Below are 23,242 nucleotides of genomic sequence, written 5' to 3'. Positions count from 1 at the left end.
ATTCCTATACTGTGATTGTTTACTATTGCCTGTTCAGATAATATTAAAAAGTTTAATCTATTTAAGTTCATTTATTTTTACATTAATTAAAAAATACTAAAATAACTAATTAAAATTTATCAATTAACTTTTGAAGTAATTCAAGTGCTGCCTGTTTTTTTTCTAATGCCAAGTCCTGCCGCAAAATACGCTCATCCTGACGCTTATTAGCATCTTTGTTCATTTTCAATATTGCCTCTGCCACATTGGGTTTTGAGGCAATTTTATTTTTGGGTAGCAATAAATCACTTCCACCTCTCTTCCTCTTATTTAGTCTTGATGCTTCTTGGGAAGAGCATGGACTGTCTGTCTCTTGAACAGCTGATTCAGTTGAAACTTCAGCAGGGACAGGTGAGGGAATATTTTCTGATGTTACTGCACTGTCTTTTAACACAACTCTCCCTGTCCCATCGACAACAGCAACTGGCTCTATCTCTGGTCGGTCCCCAACAAAGTCTTGCATTATTTTATAGAATTCCCATTTTATATTTCCCTCCCCACTTGTCCCAGCTTTGTCTTTTTGAATTTTGTACTGATTTTTAAGATTGTCGTATTTGTTTTTGCATTGCAATGCTGTAAATTCATGACCATTTTGATGCATTGTTCCCATCACCCCTTGCCAGAACTTGAAATTGCTGGTAATTTTCTCTTCCTTCTCCAGGGCAATGGTACTGTCATGGTCCCACCTGAGCTTTGTCCTCGATGTTGATAAACTCTCTTTCCCTAAAAAAAAAAAAATCAATCATAAAGCAAGTTGATTATTGGTAGTCAGACACAGTCTGTATATACCAAAGCAGCATTTATATACTGCTGAATTGGGATAGATTACCCAATAAATCAAATATCATGACTGTTGGTTTGAAAGGAGTGACAGGTCTTATAACAGAGATTTAGAAGTAAAAATTGCTAACCTTGTTAAGAATTGAACAGAAGGACAAAGTTTTTGGTTTCCAGAGAAAACATAACACTTATAAATTTTAATTTTGCTTAAACTTAACTGTACAGTAGTTCTTTAAGTGCAAAGATTTAAAACTAGTTAGGAGATTTACCAAAGATTAACACCAATTTTTGAAACCTACTTTTACCTAAAAAAAAAAACTAAACAGTTAAGAATATTTTTTTTTTCATGCTACCTGTAATAATTTTACTGTGTGACATTATTGACAATGGCAATCAACACCTATTTTCAAGAAAATTATGTCTGTAATTCAGAATTCCTATTAACTTATATTGAAAATAACATTTTACCATTAAGATTAATCTGAATTTTAATTGTCATTCTTGAACTAGATTCCTATGGGATTTGGTTTGCCTTTCACTTAGTTGCAGCTATTGTTGTAACAATGTTTGACTGGTCAAATAGCTATATTCAAATATATATACAAATATATATACAAATATATATATATATATATATATATATATATATATATATATATATATATATATATATATATATATATATATATATATATATATATATATATATATATATATATATGTGAACCTTTTAGAAATAATAAAACCATCTTCTATTGATTTTGCCTGTTAATCATATTTTCTTTAGGCCCAATTCCAGAAAATTTCTTTTTGAAATATTAAAGTAATTACTCAGGTTAAGGATAGATTTATTGCATAACTGTAAACTTTTTCCTTATGGATTGTTAGTATCTCCAGTGCTTTATTAGAAACAGTTTAGTAATTTCCTAAGCCTTGAAAAAGGATCCAGGATTGGTGTAATACCTGAGCTAGTTGCTGATGTCATACCTGCATTGACTTCTCCAGTCTGTTCTTCAGATTCTGTGTTGTATGCATTTGACAAAGGAAGAAGCTAAATGTCGTAATTTAGATCTAACAATTTTTCTATCTTCCAGCGTTCCAGTCCACCTGAAAAAAAAGTGAAAAATGTGAGCAACACACATATATTGATAAAACAGAAAGATACTCAAGTAATTGAATTAGTAAGAACTGACATAGCTTGTCAACATTCAATTTGAACTCTCACTTTTGCAGTTTAGATTAAAATGAATAATAACTATGTTAAAACAAAAGAAAAATATCTTTATTTGGCATTTTGAGGATTCAAATGATACCTTATAACTTTGCATTTTAGAAAATAGATGAAGTACCAAATTACAAAGATACTGAAACCAAACTGCTGAATTATTTTTCAAAGTATTATTTAAATGGTAAGTTTTAAGTTCATAAAAGGCTAGTGTCTTCAGAAGAGAAAGGTTAGAGGCAGGTAGTTGAACTAACTTTCTGAGAATATACCATAAGGTGTTGTGTTTGTTACAGTTCACATTTATGATTTTCATTTATCATGCAAAAATGTTATTTATAGGCTATTTTTTAGAGATTGTAATAAGGATGGTTAACTGAAAAATAACAACTTCAGGGCAATACAATTATTTCTTCTGGAATCATAATTTCCTGAAACTAGACTCAATGAAAAAGACCAAAACCCAAGAAATTCAGCTGAATTTTTCAGGCTCTGGATTTACTCCTAAAACTTTTATTCACCTAACTCTTTATTTTTGAGCCACCCAATTCTAATTGGTAAACAGAAAAGTCTTGGATTATTCCCAAAGTTACTATATTTCCTCAAGTCCTTCAGTGATTGTGTTGATTCAACCTCTTCACCAAAAACTCTAATAGGTAAAGGTGCATTTCTTTACCACAGGGGGCAGCCCTGAACTGTCCCATATTTATATTTATGGGACAAAAACTAAACAGTTAAGAATATTTTATAATAGAGAATATATTCTCTCTATTCTACTAGGACATGAACATCCCCCACAATAATATATAATATGCTGATGAACTAGTGTTATGGCAACCCCTTTGAGATTGTACATTCAAAATTGCAAAATTCACTACAGTATTTCACGTTGAGAAATTTTCACCACAAAAATATGGTTTATCCATTGCACTAACCAAGTCTGCAATAATTCAACTCCAATATAAGCATAAACTAGTTCATGGAAAACTAACTCTAAATTGCATGTAATTCCTGACAAAATCATGTGATTTACCTAGGACTCATACTTAACCAAAAATTTAATTTTCACCATCACATTAAAACAACAATAAATAAATGCTATGTAAAGATTGGAACAATAAAAACACAATTATATAGAGCTTGGGATTGTAATGAGAAAACACTAGGCTACTCTAGTTTTTAAATATATTTATGACCCCAAATCAGTTATGAGCTCATTGCATATTGTGCTTGGCAAAAACACAACAGCAAAAAGTTTATACTTTTTAATATAGTCTATTTACTTTTCTAATTTAGCCAAGGGTAAAAGACCTTTTTTTGGACTGCCCCTATTTTACTACAGCATGATGGAATGTGAGCGCAGTAATAAGATCCCTGCCTTCATGGTGAAATTTTCACCAACAATTTGTCATCATAAATTCAAAAGTTGTTCTCTGTTTTGACAAGCAATTGAAAAATAAAATAATTAATATATGTGATTTATAGAATAAATATCAAACAATGAAAGTCAAACAATCAAATAAGTCAAACAATAATATCAAACATTTATGAACCAGAAGACAAACAACTTTTGGTTAATATGTGAATAAAGCCAAAATACTGAAGATATGTTCATCAAAATCAGATAATTGGTATTTCCAAAAATAGGTCCTTCTAGTTAAGTCAATAAACTAACAATTTCAAGAATTTGATCTTAGATCATTTTAATAATAACCATATTTATTCATAACTTATATCTTTTTTTATATTCATTGATGTATACAATTCTTCTCAATTCCTAATTAGTAGCAATATGTGAGGGTTTGAGTATTACATAATTTTGCTCAACTGCATACTGGTTTTGACTCTACTTTCTAATATAGCAAGAAGTTCCTCCACTAGAACTTAATTGTTTCATTTAATAACTTAAAAAAACTTTTTTGCATGATGACCAATAGTCAGCATTGCACAGCAAGTGATCTCCTGATTCAGTACCTTCAACTGAGAGTGCAATATATGGCTGGGGCTAAATCACCTGATACCTCCTAGGTTTTTCCTCTAAATTTCTCCAGGTGGGCTACCCATTACAGCTAGGTGTACTCTGGCTGTGCTTCCAGAGTCACACCATTGACCCTTGTCCCAACCAAAATAACAAGCAACACCTGAACTTAAGCTCCTAACCTCAGGCTTTCAAGCCTGGAGTAGGCTACTAACCACTTGGCTAGGATGGCTCAAATTTATCTAGAAATTTATATTATAAAGTTGTTATAGGCTACCAATAGACTGGAAAGCTTATTCAAGCACCACAAGGAATTATAGGATTCAATCTAGCCACAGCTAGCTTAAGTAATTATCATTGAATGTTTTAAAACAGCTTCCAGAGTAACACAGTGTTTCTTTCTGTTAAGTGGGATTGCCAAACTAACACTAAATAGCTGTCTTTGAACTACTTAATTTTTTTCTGGACAATTAGACCTAGGCCTATTATTCACTCTAGGCTAGCACATCTTGACAAAACAATTTAAAACTGTCTTTGAATAAAAACTGTCCAAGGATTACTGGAGATTACTTAGAAGCTTCCTAGAGCAAAACCTGAAGACCTTACCCCCAACAAACTTGATCAACCAAGCATCTTTAGAAATGCCCAGCAGAAAACACTAGGCTAATGCTTCAACTTTACCAATCAATTTTTTATTAAAAATTATTTTAAAGTCAAAATAAGATTTTTTACCATCACTGTTTCTTTGAACAATTACAGTTCCATTTACTTCCCGGCATAAAGGTTCATAATCTTCATAATTTGTCTTATCCATGTTTTTATCCATTAGGCTATAGAATTTCGTATTTGATGATAATGATGTTAAGTTACTTACTAAAGATGCTCAGTAACTATCTTTAATAAAAGTTACTGAAAAAGTAACTTTGAAGTAACTTTTTTGTCGTTCCAGCTATTTGTCGTTCAGCTGGAACGGGAAAAGTTACTTTTAGTAACTTTTCAGTAACTTTTAGTAACTTTTTGTCGAAGCTGGAACACCCCCATGAAGTTCAAAATTTTTCTAGGATTTATCCTTGCCTTTGCTTATGCTCAGCATCGAACTACAGGTTAGGCTTTTGGGTAATAAAATTGGGTAAAATTCTACTTTTGGATGTCTTGGAATGGGATTAAGTTAGGAAAATGAAACTTTCAGGGATGGGTCTAGCCTATAGGTTAAATTATGTCTGGGGAAGGCATTTTGAAGAACTTACCTCCACTCCTTCGGTCAATATATACAAAATCCTATTATTGAGTTTCAAATAAAGTTAATCCACCATTTAATGCCTTTTTTTATCCTTATTAGGCCTACGAATATAATGAGCAATTCTATCGTAACTGGATTTCAGCCCCCCCCTCTCTATCGGCGCTACTGAACAGACCCCTGAAGTGGCAGATATAGGGGTCAATATCTACCAAATCATATTATTGAGTTAGTAATAAAGTGAATACACCATTCGATGTCTTTTTTTATTCTGTTTTTTAATATATCCTAATACGCATTTATATCGGAATTTACTTTCAGCCCCCCCCCTCTCTTGGCTATACCAACACAACCCCAGAATGGGCAGATATAGGGGGGGGGGCGTGAATTAATTTATGATATAAATGCTTAGTATATTCGTAATAAATATAAAAAAATGCATCTAATTGTTTATTCACTTTATTCCTAACTCAATAATATTATTTGGTATATATTGACCTATATAGGGGGGGGCGGAAATTCATTTCCATTAGAAATGCTTATTATATTTGTAATCAACATGAAAAAGGCATCGAATGTTGTATTTACTTTAGGCTAGTCCTAACTCAATAATATGATTTGGTATATATTGACCACTCCTTCTTCCTCTACAGGGTCCTGGGTAAATATTTACCAAATCATAGGCCTATTAGGTCAATTTTTACCAAATCATATTAGCCCTGGCCTATTGAGTTAGGAATAAAGTGAATACACCATTCAATGCCTTTTTTATGCTGATTATGAATATAATAATCATTTTGGTAAAATTCTACTTTAGTTACTTTTGGCTATCTTGGAAAGGGCCTAGGTTAGGAAAATGAAACTTTCAGGGTTGGATCTACATGCTAAGGTATGGGTAAATATCTACCAAATCATATTATTGACTTACATATAAACTGAATATACCACTCAATGCTTTTTTTATGCTGATTACAAATATAATACTTATTTCTATCAGAAATGAATTTCAGCCCCCCTATATATGCCAATTCAGGGTATATATTTCTACATTTGGGGGGGTGGGGGCAAATTTTGTTTCTGATGTAAATGGGAGGTAAGTTTAAACTTTACCCACTCCCCCTAATGTAGAAATATATACCCTGAATTGGCATATATAGGAGGGGGGGGGGCTGAAATTCATTTCCAATAGAAATGATTATTATATTTTTAATCAGCATAAAAAATGCATTGAGTGGTATATTCTCTTTATGAGTAAGTCAGTAATAGGCCTATGATTTGGTAGATATTTACCAAGCTATGTCCCAGGAAGGTACTTTGAAGTGCCTACCTCCACTCCTCCCCCTCTATATACTGGTAAATTACTGCACATTCCTAGTTGTTTTAGATCACATTTCATCCTATGTTACTATCATAATTATAAATCACTGCTTACCTTACACAGCTTGAGCTTTTAACCTTGTTCATTAAAATATATATTCCAAAATCCTATTTTCATTTAACAGTCCATCCCTTTAACTTATTTACTATCTAGCTGACATTGTTTATGAAACCTGTTTGTGATGTCACAACTTTGCTTATCATAACCCCTTTAACAGTAGCATGCAGGTGCCATGAGGTACAAGACAATTCTGTGTTGATAAGCCATTTAAACTTTATAAATTAGGGAAAGGATTTGACAAGAGATAGACCTGTAAAAAAATCCAAATTGTTTTTAGAGGACAAATTATGTTATGAGAAGATGTTTTTTTTTTATAGGTCCATGTGCTCATGAAGCTTTTTAAATATTTCTGAAGCACTAACAAATAGAGTGCTACAAACATCAGAATTGACTTTAGAAGACAAGTTATGTCATGGGAAGATGTTTTTGAAATCCCCCCTCCCCAAAACTTAAAAATTTCTAAAATTCTACTTAAGAAGCTTTTTAAATAGTTATAAAGCACTAATAGATATAGTGCTACAAATATCAGAATTGACTTCAGAGGACAAATCATGTTATGGGACGATTCTTTTGAAATCCCCCTTCCCCCTAAAACTAAAAATTTTACTTTAGAAGCTTTTTTAAATATTTTTAAAGCACTAAGACATCAAGTGCTACAAACATCAGAATCAACTTTAAAGGACAAATTATGTTATGGGAAGATGTTCTTGAAATCTCCCTTCCCCCAAACTCAAAATTTTCCAAAATTCTACTTTAGAAGCTATTTTAAGTATTTCTAAAGCGCTAAGACATATGAAACTACCAATAAGGCATTTTTAAAATCTAGTGGTGTGCAAACACCACCCCCCATCTTAATTTAAGAACTTAGAACTTTATCTTTACCTCCAACTATTCCTACAATTACGGCTTTGCCTGATTATTTTAGCCTATTGAAGTGTTAAAGAAGACAAGCCAAAACTCCCCAGACAGCCCAGACACCACTGCCTAAAGGGCTATCCTTTTTTCTGGTTTATACTATTTTTTTTAGTCAAACTATGGCTGCACCTGTCATTAATAAGCTAAGGATAATGAATGATGTGTGTTCTTCCTTTATTTTAACTCCTGTGTTGCAGAAGTGGAAAATTGGAATAGCAAGAACTTGGCTTGAAAAGCCTATATCGACACATATTTGTTCTCAACTTTTGTCTAATATTGTCTACTCAACTATATTTTGGTATTGTTTGTTTGAAGACATCTGGTCAATTTTTTTTTAGGCTACAATAATAAAGAACCCATGATCTTCATTAGAAGGAGCCACAACTTTTCCTTGTTTTCAGGAGTTATTTCCTCTTTTTTTTTATAATTTTTCAACCTTTGGAGAGATGTTGATGCTACCTTCAACGGCCGTGTTTGTGTCTAGTGATTAATTATTTAATATATATTTTAAATATCTCAATTTGGTATCGTTTGTGTTTTTAGGTGTTTTTATATGTTACACCATTATAATTTTAAATATTAATACTTATGTCTGTATTCCAGACAAAACAAACTAGCAGCTGACATCAGTTGTTACTTTGGAAGTTGGGAATAATTGAGAGCAAAGAGATTCATGTATTTTTTTAGTATTATCTAGCCCAGACCAGTGATTCCTAACCTTTTTTGATCCTTGCTAAGCATTGTGTACAGATTTTTTTTTTGATCATATGCTATTTATTCAATATTAGAACATTGATATGCCCAGGCAGGTGCAAAGAAGTGAGTCTTTGGGACCCTACTTCTCCCTCTGTCAAATCTCAATTTCTCCAACAATTTCAAAAAAGTTTCATAATGTTTGCCTGCTTTATGTGTGTATTTGTGTTTCAAAACACAACACAAATACAATTTGTGTTGCACATGTATTTATGTATACATAATACAACAATAAATACAATTGTTGAACACAAATTCATGTGTATTTTGTGCGCATCTTCCCAAAGGCAGATGGGTATGGGCCAGACTTCACCTATTTCCTCTCCACCAGCTTGCTAGTGCAGGACTGCATCATTAGCTTAAAATAAGTAGCAAAGAAAAAAAATATTTAACATAACACATTTTGTTATGGGGTTGTTGGGGCACCTTCAAAATTTCATATGATATCGAGTTTAACATAGCAGAAAGTTTTAATTGTAAAAAATGTTGTTACTCAAAAACTTTGTTGTGCATTCATTTTACGGGCTTAATATCTTAGATGACAATAGTGGGTAAAAATAGGCAAGAAAAACACATCGCAAAAATAAAGTAATGGATTCAGAGCACACTTATTAGCATGGAATTGTTGAACACAGTCTCTGTTTTTTCTGTTTGGTGGTACAAATTTGGAATACACAAGACAGAAAGAGTAAATTTTAGCAGACTCCATTTTGTAAGCATACCTTTAAAAATTATAAGCTTCTATGGTTTTAAATTATTACAATAATAAGCAACTGCAAAAAAAAAAAAAACGTTTATAACTTTTAGATTATAATCATGAATAGTAAATTTTCCACATTTGGTCGCTAAAGCAAGTTTGCGCTCCCCGCACAATCCCTGTCCTTATCTTTCCCAATGGTAAAATGACACTAAAAACTCTGTTTCATTCATCCTTGATTTTGTATGCATTTAATATGTTTGTGGTTAATGTAGATATTTGTGGTAAAATTATCTGTAAAGAAACTTGTAATGTATTTGTTGTCCCCTTTAGATTTTGCACATGCAAACTTGGTGTGTTCACTGCACTTCTACTTCACTTTACTTGAAGTGCTCACTTTGATCCCAGAAAGTGCATTATTTTTGAAAACAACAATCAATGTTAAAAATTAGTGTAAATTTTTTTCTGAGGGGAGAGAGGGTCTCATGATCTCTCTACTCCATGATTATGCCACGTAAAAAAAGCTAGATTCTAAGCTAGACAGCATGGCTTGTTTTTTTTTTTTTTTTTTTTTTTTTTTTTATTTTATATATATAAATCCCACCTTCTCTCCTCTTGGTGACCTTCAAATTTTCTTTAAAAATATCTCATAATTTACCTAATGTCACCTACTCTCTTCTTAATAAAAAAGAATAAAAAAAAATCTTCAAAAAATTCAATTTATTAAAAATATAAAGATTGAACATTCTAAAATATACCAGGGAGCATAGTACAATTCAATAGTACAATACAATTGATAGAACAATTCAATTTTCTTACACCTTTTAGGTTCATCTGATATCTCAGGCTGCCCTTCCCCCTTAGGGCACCCCTTCCATCGTGACCTTAAGTTACACAATATGGCAATATGGCTTGTAATAAACAATCTCTTACCACTTCTTAAAGAACAATAAGACAAAATGCCTGGCTATGTGGTTATTTTATGAATGTGTATCTAAATTTCTTGCCCTTAAAATATTTTTATTATCTTCTTCCTATATTCCTATCTTCTTCCTATAGTACATGGAAATTGAAATAAATTACGAAATTGGAAGCAAGCTGCTTTTTGTATGGCTCTAGGTGGTTGGCCAATGAGGATGATTTTTGGCAATCTGTCATCCTTCATCCACAGTACGTGTCCTAGCCATCTCAGCGTTTCTCTCATTATAGCCTTATAAAGTGGGATTGAAGCACAAAAAGAAAAAAGAGAAGAAATCTTACCGCCATGCTTCATCAGGCAGGCAATTGTATCCACAATTATCAAAATGATCACAAGAACAACAAGAAGCACAATCCACAAAACTGATCCGTGGATTGCAATTTGAGCATTGCAGTTTCTAAATTTCTCTGAATCTGTTTATTTTTCTCTTTCATTTCAGTTTCATGGCAGGCATGTCTTCTTACACATTTTTAATAACTTTATGTTAAAAAGCGTCTCTTTACCTTGTTTTTCACCATATCCCATAGAATTAAGACTTCTAATTATAGCTATTAGGGTTTTTTTCCAAGAAATCTAAAACCAGTTACTGTACTACATTTCAAAACAAAGCAACAGAAATGTCAAAAGTATTTTCTTATATTATGTTTTTAATCTGGTACTAGTGTTATTATTGTTAATTATTCATATTGCTGGAATATTTATTTTTTTAAGACCTACTAGACATTTTTTTCATATAATTTAATGCTTACCTTAAAGAGAGAAAAAAAGCTTTATTAAGTTCGTCTATAAAACTAAAAATACACTGAATGAATAAAGTATTTTTTTTTAACTGTATTTTTTTCCATCTGCAACTCTAATTTTGAGTCATCCGGTTCTTTATTCAGATGAGATAACAGTGATTGTAGACCACTCCATATCATGCTGGTCATTGCTGTTTTTTTTGTCAATTGCTTGCTGTTCCTTCAGGTCTGTTTGATCTCTAGACCCTGTCTTTGTTCTACAAAGAGTTTGATTTTGGCTTGTTGATGCATATATTTGTTGCCTACTAGAAGCTTTGGAACTTTGGATATCTGTTTGACTGTTAAATGAGAGTTTCTTCACTAAGGGTAATAAAACCAGCATCATTTACTTCAGCATAGTTATATTATTGGCTACTAACTGCAACATGTGAAACCTCTTGATCAGGAGCAAAAATACTTGTTGTATATTTCAAGGGATTCTCAATAGGAACACCCCCTGCACACTCTGAATAAATTTCCTCTGAAATATTCTCATCCCTTTTGTCTCATGGTTCCTTTCAATTATATGTTCAAAAAGTAAGTTCATTCTTTGTGCAAGCTTTTGGTCTTCTGGCTTTAAGCTTTTACTAGCACCTGATCCACTTGTAGATCTCCTTTTTTTCTTTAGGTGGACATAGTGATATCTTAGGTTCTCAAGCTCCCCCATCTTTTCATAAGCTTCACTCACCGCCACGCTTCATCAGACAGGCACTTGTATCCACAATTATCAAAATGATCACAAGAACAACAAGAAGTGTGATCCACAAAACTGATCCGTGGATTGCAATTTGAGCATTGCAGTTTCCAAATTTCTCTAAATCTGTTCTCTAAATGATCACAAGAACAACAAGAAGCGCAATCCACAAAACTGATCCGTGGATTGCAATTTGAGCATTGCAGTTTCTAAATTTCTCTGAATCTGTTTATTTTTCTCTTTCGTTTCAGTTTCATGGCAGGCATGTCTTCTTACACCTTTTTAATAACTTTATGTTAAAAAGCGTCTCTTTACCTTGTTTTTCACCATATCCCATAGAATTAAGACATCTAATTATAGCTATTAGGTTTTTCACAAAACTATGTAACGTAAAGTCTTACGTTTTCTACGTGAAGGAACCTTTATCTCTTCCATCTGTCATACGTGCGGTATGGTCAAAAAAAAAGAAAAAAAGAGAAGAAATCTTACCGCCACGCATCATCAGACAGGCAATTGTATCCACAATTATCAAAATGATCACAAGAACAACAAGAAGCACAATCCACAAAAATGATCCATGTATTGCAATTTGAGCATTGCAGTTTCCAAATTTCTCTAAATCTGTTTATTTTTTTCTTTCCTTTCAGTTTCATTGCAGGCAAGTCTTCTTACACTTTTTTAATAACTTTATGTTAAAAAGCGTCTCTTTACCTTGTTTTTCACCATATCCAATAGAATTGAGACATCTAATTATAGCTATTAGGTTTTTTTTCCAAGAAATCTAAAACCAGTTACCGTACTACATTTCAAAACAAAGCAACAGAAATGTCAAAAGTATTTTCTTATATTATGTTTTTACTCTAGTATATAATTCATGTAATTTAATGCTTACCTTAAAGAGAGAAAAAAGCTTTATTAAGTTCGTCTATAAAACTAAAAATACACTGAATGATTAAAGTATTTTTTTAACTTCCTTTTTTTTCCATCTGCATCTCTAATTTTGAGTCATCCGGTTCTTTATTCAGATGAGATAACAGTGATTGTAGCAAGTACCACTCCATATCATGCTGGTCATTGCTGTTTTTTTTTGTCAATTGCTTGATGTTCCTTCAGGTCTGTTTGATCTCTAGACCCTGTCTTTGTTCTATTAAGAGTTTGATTTTGGCTTGTTGATGCATATATTTGTCCCCTATTAGAAGCTTGGAAACTTTGGATATCTCTTTGACTGTTAATGAGAGTTTCTTCACTAAGGGTAATAAAATCAGCATCATTCACTTCAGCATAGTTTTATTGTTGGCTACTAACTGCAACATGTGAAACATCTTGATCAGGAGCGAAAATACTTGTTTTATAGTTCAAGGGATTATCACTAGAAACACCCCCTGCACACTCTGAATAAATTTCCTCTGATATATTCTCATCCCTTTTGTCTTATGGTTCCTTTCAATTATATGTTCAGAAAGTAAGTTCATTCTTTGTACAAGCTTTTGGTCTTCTGGCTTTAAGCTTTTACTAGCACCAGATCCACTTGTAGATCTCCTTTTTTTCTTTAGGTGGACATAGTGATCTCTTGGGCTCTCAAGCTCCCCTATCTTTTCATAAGCTTCACTTACCGCCACGCTTCATCAGACAGGCACTTGTATCCACAATTATCAAAATGATCACAAGAATAACAAGAAGCATGATCCACAAAACTGATCCGTGGATTGCAATTTGAGCATTGCAGTTTCCAAATTTCTATAAATCTGTTTTTTTTCTTTTGTTTCAGTTTCATGGCAGGCATGTCTTCTTACACATTTTTAATAACTTTATGTTAAAAAGCTTCTTTGTACCTTGTTTTTCACCATATCCCATAGAATTAAGACATCTAATTATAGCTATTAGGTTTTTTTCAAAGAAATCTAAAACCAGTTACCATACTACATTTCAAAACAAAGCAACACAAATGTCAAAAGTATTTTCTTATATTATGTTTTTACTCCGGTACTAGTGCTATTATTCTTAATTATTCATATTGCTGGAATATTTATTTTTTAAGACCTAAAAGACATTTTTTTCATATAATTTAATACTTACCTTAAAGAGATAAAAAAAGCTTTATTAAGTTCGTCTATAAAACTAAAAATACACTGAATGATTAAAGTATTTTTTTAACTGTATTTTTTTCCATCTGCAACTCTAATTTTGAGTCATCTGGTTCTTTATTCAGATGAGATAACAGTGATTGTAGAAAGTACCAATCCAGATCATGCTGGTCATTGCTGTTTTTTTTTGTCAATTGCTTGCTGTTCCTTCAGGTCTGTTTGATCTCTAGACCCTGTCTTTGTTCTATTAAGAGTTCTATTTTGACTTAGAGTGGCGCGCCACTCTAAGTGAACCTAGATTAACCCAGCTTTTTGCATATCTCTCACTTATTTTGTGAGGGGGGGTCCCAGAAAATAGGTGCCCCTTCACCAAGTCACTTTCTACAGGTCTAGGCGTGTACCCCACCCCATCCATGGAAACCCCATCACCTGGAAAACACACTTTGTGTGTTTGTATGTGTGTAAGTTTTTGTGTATGTGTGTGTAAGTTTTTGTGTGTGTGTGTAAGTGTGTGTGTGTGTTTTATTTTTTTTGTGTGTGTGTGTGTGTTAGTTTCTGTGTGTTTGTGTATGTAAGTTTTTGTGTGTGTAAGTTTTTGTGTGTGTGTAAGTTTTATGTGTGTGTGTTTAATTTTTTTTTGTGTGTTTAAGTTTTTTTGTGTGTGTATGTTTTTTGTTTGTATATTTTTTTTTTTTTGTTTTTAATTTTTTTTGTTTGTTATTTTTGTTTGTGCAAGTTTTTTGCGTTTTTTATTTTTATTTGTTTTTAAGTTTTTTTTTTGTTTGTTAGTGTTTTTTTGTTTTATTTTGTGATTTTGTGTTAGTTTTTGTGTGTGTGTGTGTTAGTTTTTTTGTGTGTTTAATATTTTTTTGTGTATAAATTTTGTGTGTGTTTTATTTTTTTTTTGTGTGTAAGTTTTTTTGTGTGTGTAAGTTTTTGTTTGTGTGTGTAAGTTTTTGTTTGTGTGTGTAAGTTTCTATTTGTGTGTTTTAGTTTTTGTGTGTGTGTAAGTTTTTGTGTGTGTTTGTAAGTTTGTGTATGTGTAAGTTTTTGTGTTTTTTTAAGTTTTTGTGTGTGTGTGTGTGTAATTTTTTATATGTGTGTAATTTTTTGTGTGTGTGTGTAAGTTTTTGTGTGTGTGTGTGTTTAAGTGGGTGTTTGTTTGTAAGTTTTTTTGTTTTTTGAAGTTTTTGTTGTCTTGTAAGTTTTTGTGTGTGTGTGTAATTTTTTGTGCGTGTTTTTTAGTTTTTGTGTGTGTTTGTAATTTTTCGTTTGTTTGTTATTATCTCTGTTAGTGCAATTTTTTTTTTTTGTTTAAGTTTTTGTGTGGGTTTATTTTTTTTTGTGTGTATTTTTTTTTTTCTGTTTAATTTTTTGTGTTTTTAAGTTTTTGTTTGTTTTTTTTTTTTTGTATGTGTGTAAGTTTTTGTGTGTGTGTAAGTTTTTGTGTGTGTGTAAGTTTCTTTGATTGTGTGTGTAAGATTTTGTGTGTGTAAGTTTTTGAATGAATGAATGGTTTTTATTTTCCATCATAAATGACACAAGGTTACACAACGGAGTATTGAAAAAAAGAAAAAAAGAGAAAAAGAATATGCAATAAGAGAAACAACAAGACTTCAATAACAATCTATATACAGCATACTAAACTTGTATTCAAACTAGCCTACGATAGCTCGGTACATATCATGATTAGGATTGAGCGAACGCCGAAATCGGACAATTCGCTCAGTAGCAGCAGTAGTCGGGTCCACAACGCAGTCATTTTTTGAAACTCTTGAATTTCTCTCCCATGGCGGAACACATAAAAGATATTTGGCATACTTATAGTAAACCCGACGGACTGAGCGCTTATGTGTTTCGGTGAAAAGAGACCAAAACGGCGAGAGTGACAGAAAATGCGGGATAACGAACACGGAATAAAGCCTTCCGAGTATACGGCGGTTATACATACGTTTGCAGGGTAGAAGTAGTCCGTATGCTTTGCGTGCCTTTTCTGAAAAATGCTCAACCAGTGCTTCACGAGTTGACCGCGGATCTGAAGCGATCGGCAGTCCAAGGTAAGTGAGAGATGGCTTTGAGCTCACCGCAGTATCACCTTGGAGCACGCTAATCGGGGTCGAATCTTTCGCATTGCGACGAAAAACAACTACTTCACTTTTGGCAGCATTAAAAGCTAGCCCAATCTTAGCATATTCATCACTCAATATATTGTAGTTATCCTCAACCCTTGAAACAGACCTACTTGCGTTAAGCATATCATCAGCGTAATTGATGAGCAACACGTCTATACCTAGATATATGCAGCACGTTTTGGCAGATTCTTGAGGGACAATAATACTGTTGTTGTATAGGGGAGAGGAAGTAATGGAGCCTTGCCGGATACCTTTACGGACAGGTATAACTACGGTGGATACCACCATACCGCGATGAGTGGGGACTTTAATCTTCACTCTCAGTCGCCTATACATGCTCCTCCATGCAACGACAACCGAACGGTCAGCTCCGCGTTTACATCTAAGTAAACTAAGTTAACGGTCAGCGTCTAAGTATATGTGCGTGGATACCGGAGTCGAATGCTCTACGCACATTGTGGCTTGCTAGAACAAGTGTATTATTATTATCGTGAGAACTGAGCAAAAGATTAGCTACCAACGAATGAACATGCTCAAGATTAGTACCACTCTTAAACCCGAATTGCGAATCGGGAGTATAACAAGCTTCACTTAGATCACCAAAAACAAGTATTTCCACGAGTTACCAAAATATGAACACAAGAGTTATCGGGCGGTATGACGAACAGCCCCTGGGATCATTCCCTCTTTTAGGAACAGATGTAACAACTCCAATACAGAAATCATCGGAGGCAAGACCACAGTTAAAGATCATCTGGTACACAAGAGCAAGGTGATTTAACACACTGTCACCCCCAATAGCCAGATGCATTCCACAAATATCATCATCACCTTGAGAATACTTCTTTTTCAGTTTAGATAGCATATGACGGATACTAGAGACAGTAACAACGAACCCGACACTTCGTTCATTTGACGCTAGGAGGGAGTCGAGCTCTTTTTCGAACTCTTCCTCGAGAGCCTTGTTCGGCGGTGAGATTTCGGTGGTGAAATATTTATTCCAATCACTTCCACTTGGCAAAAATTTCTTCTTTGCGAGATTTTGGACTCCTTTTCTTTTTAATATACTTCCAGACTGCATTTGGGTCACCTTCAAGCACTTTGCAATTTTGGTCCATTAAGTCGGTTCGGTGTTTAGCAAGGGTCTTGGCGACCTTTCACTTAGTATATAGCCTGATATCATTCAAGACACCTTGACGAGGGCGCCCGCACTCGTTCCATAGTGTATTCCAGAATTTAGATCGACTACAAGACTCGGACAACTGTACATTCTGAGACCACTGTGGATTTTCACTTCCTATTCGAACTTTTCGTGTCGGAACTGCAGCCTTTTCTGCACAGCGTAGGGCATGTGTAATTTCCGCACAGTAATTGTTCAGGAGTATCTGCTTCTCATTATTGGGATCAGGCGAACCTTGTTGAAGTAGTTGAAATGGGACCTTTATCTTTTCAAGTATATTATCATACACGGACTTGAAAAGCGCAGAGTCGGCTTTTCCCCACTCAGATTTTACCACCCATTCACGGTAACATTCATCGGGCTGAGTAGGTTTATTAGTGACACAGAACACATTCGAGATGGGTAGGTGGTCGGAAGCACAGATGCTTAATTTTACCCTACAAATTTCCGTTTGTCTTTACATCTGCAGAGCACAGCATTGAGTCAAGGGAGGATACAGAGCCGGAGTTGTGTACATACGTGTAGTCCAGGTCATTTTCAAGTTCACGGAGACTTTCACAGGCAGCTATCTGAACCTGAGTTCTCGGGCTGTTGTCGCACAGGTTACAATGCATGACAGTTTTTGCGTAGCACATCCGTCAACTGCTCCACAAATCTGTCCACAAGAAAAATTGAATCTTGCATCAGATTCATCGTCACAATAATCCGTGGGTATATAGACACAGAATAGGGCTGTATCAGCAATTCGGACACCGACGAAGAATTCAGACTGCTTGTACAAGGAAGGATAAAGACTTCTGCGTACCAGTATCGAAATACCACCAGAGGGTCTACCTCTGCCAGAACCCTTTGCAGGAACACTGAATACGCTGGAACTGTCATTGACCTCAAGAAGTTGAAGTCCTTCTGTTGTAAGGAAGTGCTCTTGTAGACAGACTACGTCATATTCTTGTACTAATTGCTCAACCAGAGGTAGTTTAGCCAGAACTCCACCATTCATGTTCCATGATACAACTTTGATTTCAAGATTATTCATTGTTTTACCGCTTTTTGTGCTTCAGGGCATTTAAAACTGTAACAGGGATGGTTTGCCGAACCACATAGAGCACATTTGAGGGGGTTCTGGCAGGGATTGTCCTTTGAGCTGGAGTGTTTCCCAGTGCAACGGGTGCACTTTGGCGGATTTGGAAATGCCTTTGCTGCCTGGCCGAAGCATTGACACTTGTAGCACTGGATTGGCATAAATTTGTATTCGTGAATCGGCAGCCGCTCATACCCAATCACGGGGGGAGACTTGATTGCACTCTGTAGGTCTTCCAACGAATCAAATTTCAGTTTGAATGACCTGGTTTTGCCTATTCCAGAAGCTTTGACACATTTCGACACTAAACTGTGTAAGTCCTCTTCTGTAACACTAGCAGGGACGTGGCGAATTATCCCAAAGAAGGAGGGAATTATTACTCTCGTGACTACGGACTTATCGGTACTGGTAATAGCCTGTGCAATGGAATCTGCGGTCGCGTTGTCTTTAACGAGAACTCTCCAACCACATTTAAGAGGCCACAATTCAGCAATGTCACAGCGTGTGTGTCCGCCAAGTCCATTTAAATAGTCTTTCCGTGATTCGGGATCAGTCAGTCCTTGGGGCGGATTCGTGAGAACTATGGCGTAAGTCTGTTAATGCTTTCCGTTATTCTCGCGTGACTGATAGGAATTGCGCAGCTGGTACTCAGACTCGACAAAACTGTCGAACTTTCGGCATAGCTCTCCCACTTTTCTCGTCAAAGTTGCACTTATTTCGCCTGGAATAATCGGTACGTCATCAGGTTGGTATAATGCGAACCGCGGGAGCGAAATGTTTTTTTCGTCACACAGCTTAAAAACTTTCATGATGTCAATGACATTATCCGAACTTTTGTCTCTTGCAGTCACTCTCGTCGCATATTCGGCTTCATCCCAAATCACCTTTTTCGCTTCCAATATATCCGCATCGGAAAAATGTGAAACCGCACTTTTGACAATACTGTCTATCGGGTTTCCAGCCTTCATTGCCCGCTCAACAAAGTTCAGTACATCATTGAACACAAGCTTCACGCTTGCAATTTTGCTACGGAATGATTATTACGCAATCAACGAGCGCTGAATGAGTACAAGCAGAATGAAGGAACCTAGGAACAAGGGAAATGTAAGGACCCCCTCAACTGTCCCCCACAATTTACGGTTAACTTAATACCGGCGGGTACAATACGTCGCTTGCGGGAGGTTCCTTCCCCTCTTCTGCTAGTTCCCAGTACGTTTTTTAACGATGATGAATCAAAAATAGCACTATAGGTAATTGAAACTATAGCCGACGTGCCAATATACACGAGAAAAAAGATGGCATTGCTGAAAACACCCAGGGAAAACGGCTTTTTCTCAGAATGGGAGAAGGTCATATAAACATTACTTGACAAAAAAAATCTATCTTTAGAGGGTAAACAACAACAGGAAAAGACCTCAAAATAATTCAAAAACTTTTTCCAAGTTACCAGCAAAGATGCAAACTCAGACACAATAGCATTGAATATACTATAGATGGCGATTTATAGATGGCGATGGCGATTTGTGTGTGTGTAAGTTTTTTGTGTGTGTGTAAGTTTTTTTGTGTGTGTGTGTGTAAGTTTTTGTGTTTGTGTAAGTTTGTGTGTGTGTGTAAGTTTGTGTGTGTGTGTAAGTTTTTGTGTGTGTGTAAATTTTTGATTTATTGTAAGTTTTTGTGTGTGTGTGTAAGTTTTTGTGTGTGCGTGCAAGTTTTTGTGTGTGTGTCCATTTAGAAATTGGAAAATATTAAATGTGATTTTCTTATGTTTTAAGTGTGTTTCATGACATTCTAAGAGATGTAAAAAAAAAGTTGAAAAAAAGTTAAAAAAAAGTTAAAAAAAATGGTCACTACAAACATTATTTTTCTAATAGTAAAAGTTGCGACACACATATCTATATCATTCCCATTTTGAAGTTGGAAAATATTAAATATGAATTTTTTGTGTTTTAAGTGTGTTTCATGATATTCTAAGAGATGCAAAAAAAGTAAAAAAAACTAAAAAAAAGTTTGGGGGGGAGGGAGGAGGGGGTTGGAGGGAGGGGGGAGGGATAGCGTTGAGTGATAGGGGTAGGACTTGGTGCCCAAGTATCAGAAGAAATTGTTTGTCTAGTATGCATCTCAAATCATCGTGATATGCATATTCTCATGATGATGCCATAAAAATGCCCCGAAACAGGTCACTTTTAACACCTATCTAAGATCTAATTGATAAATCGAATGTGCTTGAACTTGTTCCAGTTCAATGGAATGAACCTGCTACGATATTGTGACGCTTAACATCAGTTGGGCAATGTCCCAGAAACAATTCATTGGATTTATTTCTAAAATAATAATGTGTTCAATGGCTTGTTGGTTCGGTCAATTAATGTGTCGTTCTTTTACGTTAGGAAATCACGGGTCTCACGTTCGATTCCTACATCAAACACAAATTTCATAAAAATCACTGGGAAGATACTTAGAATGTAAAAAATCGTAAATTAATTAAAAATACATGTAAAAAAAATTAGTGTAATTATGTAAATTAATTTAATTATGTAAATTAATTAATAATAAATTAATTTATGTAAATTAATATAATTCATTGTCGTAGTTTTTATATCCGTATTCAAGGTTAAACATAAGTCAACCACGCCTAACAAATTAAATTACGAAAAGAATTTCACAATTTCAAACAAAGGAAACATCACGCACTTTGAACAGAAACAACACGAATTTTCACGGTGGTTGAATTCCGGTCATTACACTGTCTGCTTGTATGGCGGGAGCACTGTCCGCTACTTATCATTATAGCTATATGGGAGTACTGTCCGCTTGTAATCGTTATAGCTATATGGGGGGACACTTTGCTACCTTCGATTGAACCATTACTACTGACATCATCTGCTTCTGAAAATTCTTCACGTGTGGGAGACATCAAGGAAGAAACTAATGGAGGTAAAGTAAAACATATTTAACAATACATTATAGAATAAACGTCCAGATGAAATATATGTTAATATATTATTCTCTTTATATCCTTCCTATTTATTTATTGTTCATATTTATTTTTTTTCATTCTTTCGTATTTATCTATGTAAAAACAAGAGAGGGATATCTCACACAAAATGTTTGAAAGTGACACCAGTCAAATATAAATTAGTTTTATACTTATTTGACTTAATTATTATTTAAATTAATTAAATAATAAATCATTAAATCATTAATTTAGTATAATTTCATTCATTGTTTAATTAGTATAGTAATAATGTTATTCAATTGTTCAATTCTTATTATTTAATTATTTAAATTATTCCGCATAATATTTGGACTTCATTTAATGCTAGATGAATTCAAAAATATTACTGAATCTATGAATAATTGTTAGCAATAGTTTTCGGTAATTATGTGTTAGTGCATTTTTATTCGCCATTTATTACCACTATATACGTTCTTTATTCATAAAATAGATTTTTTTCTCAGATAAATAAAATTTACCTTGCAAAAATCAAACAGTTATTTCGCCCATGATGCATTACCTGTTGGGGGACTATTGGGGCATGGATTATTTTAGTGTTTAAAGAATAATCAAAATACTCAATTAAAATTTAACAGTTATATAATTATTATTTTTTATACTACTTAAAATTAAACAACCATAAAAATTGACTCTTTTTAAGCTGTTTTTCTTATTTTTGCTTTTTTGTTAGAACTTGACTGGGACAAATAATTGTGAACAGTGAAAAACCCGGTGGTTTTTCAATGATTACTAAGCAGAACTTGCAAGCCATATGTATAAACATGAGAATCTAGAGGCAGTCCAAATATAGGGGGCGCCAACCATTATTAGAGGCGAAATATTCACCAGCAAAGACCCTATCTTCATTAAATTTACTAATCCAGTGTTTTGCACTAAAACTGACGTCTATTTGATTATTACAAATATTAGTTTGTTGTTTTTTTTTTTTTTGGGGGGGGGGGGGAGGCCAGTAAAAGGTAAAGTATTTCTGACATCTTTTTATTTTAAGGTGTTTTTTGATTTTTGTAAAATTTCTCTTTACCCAATTAGTTCTTTAGTTTTTATTGATAATTATCTTTCTCTCCCCTATATGTAGGTCAACTTCTCTCCGTGCCCAAATCAATATTTGACTTATTTAGCCCCACCTTCTACCACATTGCCTCAAAGTTTCTACTTGATCCCAAACGATTCCTGAGATATAGCAGATAATTTGAAAACTCGAGGGCACTCAGCGATTTCTTATTTACTTAGGATACCCGTGTTGATTACCCAGGGTGAGGGGGGGGTTATCGGGAATGGCCTGAATCTAATGTCTAGTTTCTAATATTGATCCCCAGAGGCTAACTTCCCGATAAAAAGCTGGGCTTACAATTGTACATTTTTCAGGAACAAATGAAAGAGACTGGGGCCTAAGAAACCTCCTACCCTCTCCCAAGTCACATAAAGACTTATAATAATTATTTTCAGGAATTGAAAATATAGCTGAAATCAGCGAATACCCAAGAAATGTGTATCAGGCCCAATTTGACACTCAAAATTTACCACGTGTTGAAGATATTGAAGAAAAACAAATCAAATTTGTCCCAGCCTATGATGTATCTAAATAACTGTGTTCCAGTTGTATTTAATTATTCTATTAGATATGCAGACAAATAAGTCTGCTTTTCTATGATTTTATACTAAATTCAATAAAATCGTCTCTCTAGTGCGTTAGTTTCGTCCCAACCAATTTGTAAATTGGCTACGGTAGTTCAGAACGCAGGTAATGGACTATGATGGGACTATCAAGGACTGGGACTAGTTTCAGGGACTATGATGAAAGAACGGTTAAGATGGCTAGATCACCCTTTACGGATGAAAGACTACCGAAAATTGACCTTTTAGTTCATTTATATGAGACAGGATCCCATTCAAGTTTTTTAGCCTGGAGGGGGCATCGCACGGGGGAGCGGGGACATTGTGATTACAAAAAAAAAACTTTAAAAAGCACATCAAAAATATGTTTCTATTAATTTTATTACGTTTTTACGAATAAGAAAAAAAATTCAGAGGAGGGGGGGGGGCAAACCCCCTAATCCCTCCCCTGAATAAGGCCTTGATATGGGGCCAAGGCCTTCATCCTTTGAATTTTATCGCCATGCTTTTATTTTTTTGCAATCCCTTTGTTCCTTTTTTCAATTTTTCCACCTCCACGAACACAATCTCGCATATACTCCAGATACTCCTGGGAAGTGATACCATTTCATGCCGCTACATTAT

The 23,242-nt window shown here is 34.2% G+C and overlaps 1 protein-coding gene and 1 long non-coding RNA gene across 3 annotated transcripts; one reads left to right on the top strand and one right to left on the bottom strand.

Moving 5' to 3' along the window:
* Positions 1-699: 699 nt before the first annotated feature.
* LOC148938664 (uncharacterized) lies at positions 700-4,955 on the bottom strand. Its single transcript, XR_016143652.1, has 3 exons — positions 4,752-4,955; positions 1,783-1,926; positions 700-762 (listed from the first exon to the last, which is right to left on the bottom strand). It is a non-coding gene; the product is annotated as an uncharacterized LOC148938664 (long non-coding RNA).
* Positions 4,956-5,031: 76 nt separating this feature from the next.
* On the top strand, positions 5,032-22,691 carry LOC148938663 (uncharacterized). 2 transcript variants are annotated; one of them, XM_089107623.1, is made up of 3 exons: positions 5,032-5,122; positions 20,779-20,922; positions 22,451-22,691. In XM_089107623.1, the coding sequence occupies exons 1-3, from the start codon at positions 5,059-5,061 to the stop codon at positions 22,588-22,590; spliced, it is 348 nt and encodes a 115-aa protein (XP_088963749.1). In that variant the 5' UTR covers positions 5,032-5,058; the 3' UTR covers positions 22,591-22,691. The 2 variants fall into 2 exon arrangements, with proteins under 2 accessions (XP_088963749.1, XP_088963750.1); XM_089107624.1 differs by having other exon boundaries at positions 5,040-5,122; positions 20,815-20,922.
* The last annotated feature ends 551 nt before the right edge of the window (positions 22,692-23,242 follow it).

The sequence above is a fragment of the Artemia sp. Qi Xiang Cuo genome, unplaced genomic scaffold (assembly GCF_049724085.1).
Source record: "Artemia sp. Qi Xiang Cuo unplaced genomic scaffold, ASM4972408v1 HiC_scaffold_3027, whole genome shotgun sequence".
Taxonomy (NCBI): Eukaryota; Metazoa; Arthropoda; class Branchiopoda; order Anostraca; family Artemiidae; genus Artemia; species Artemia sp. Qi Xiang Cuo.
Note: the sequence above shows the minus strand (reverse complement) of the source record. Positions and strands in the feature narration are given on the sequence as shown.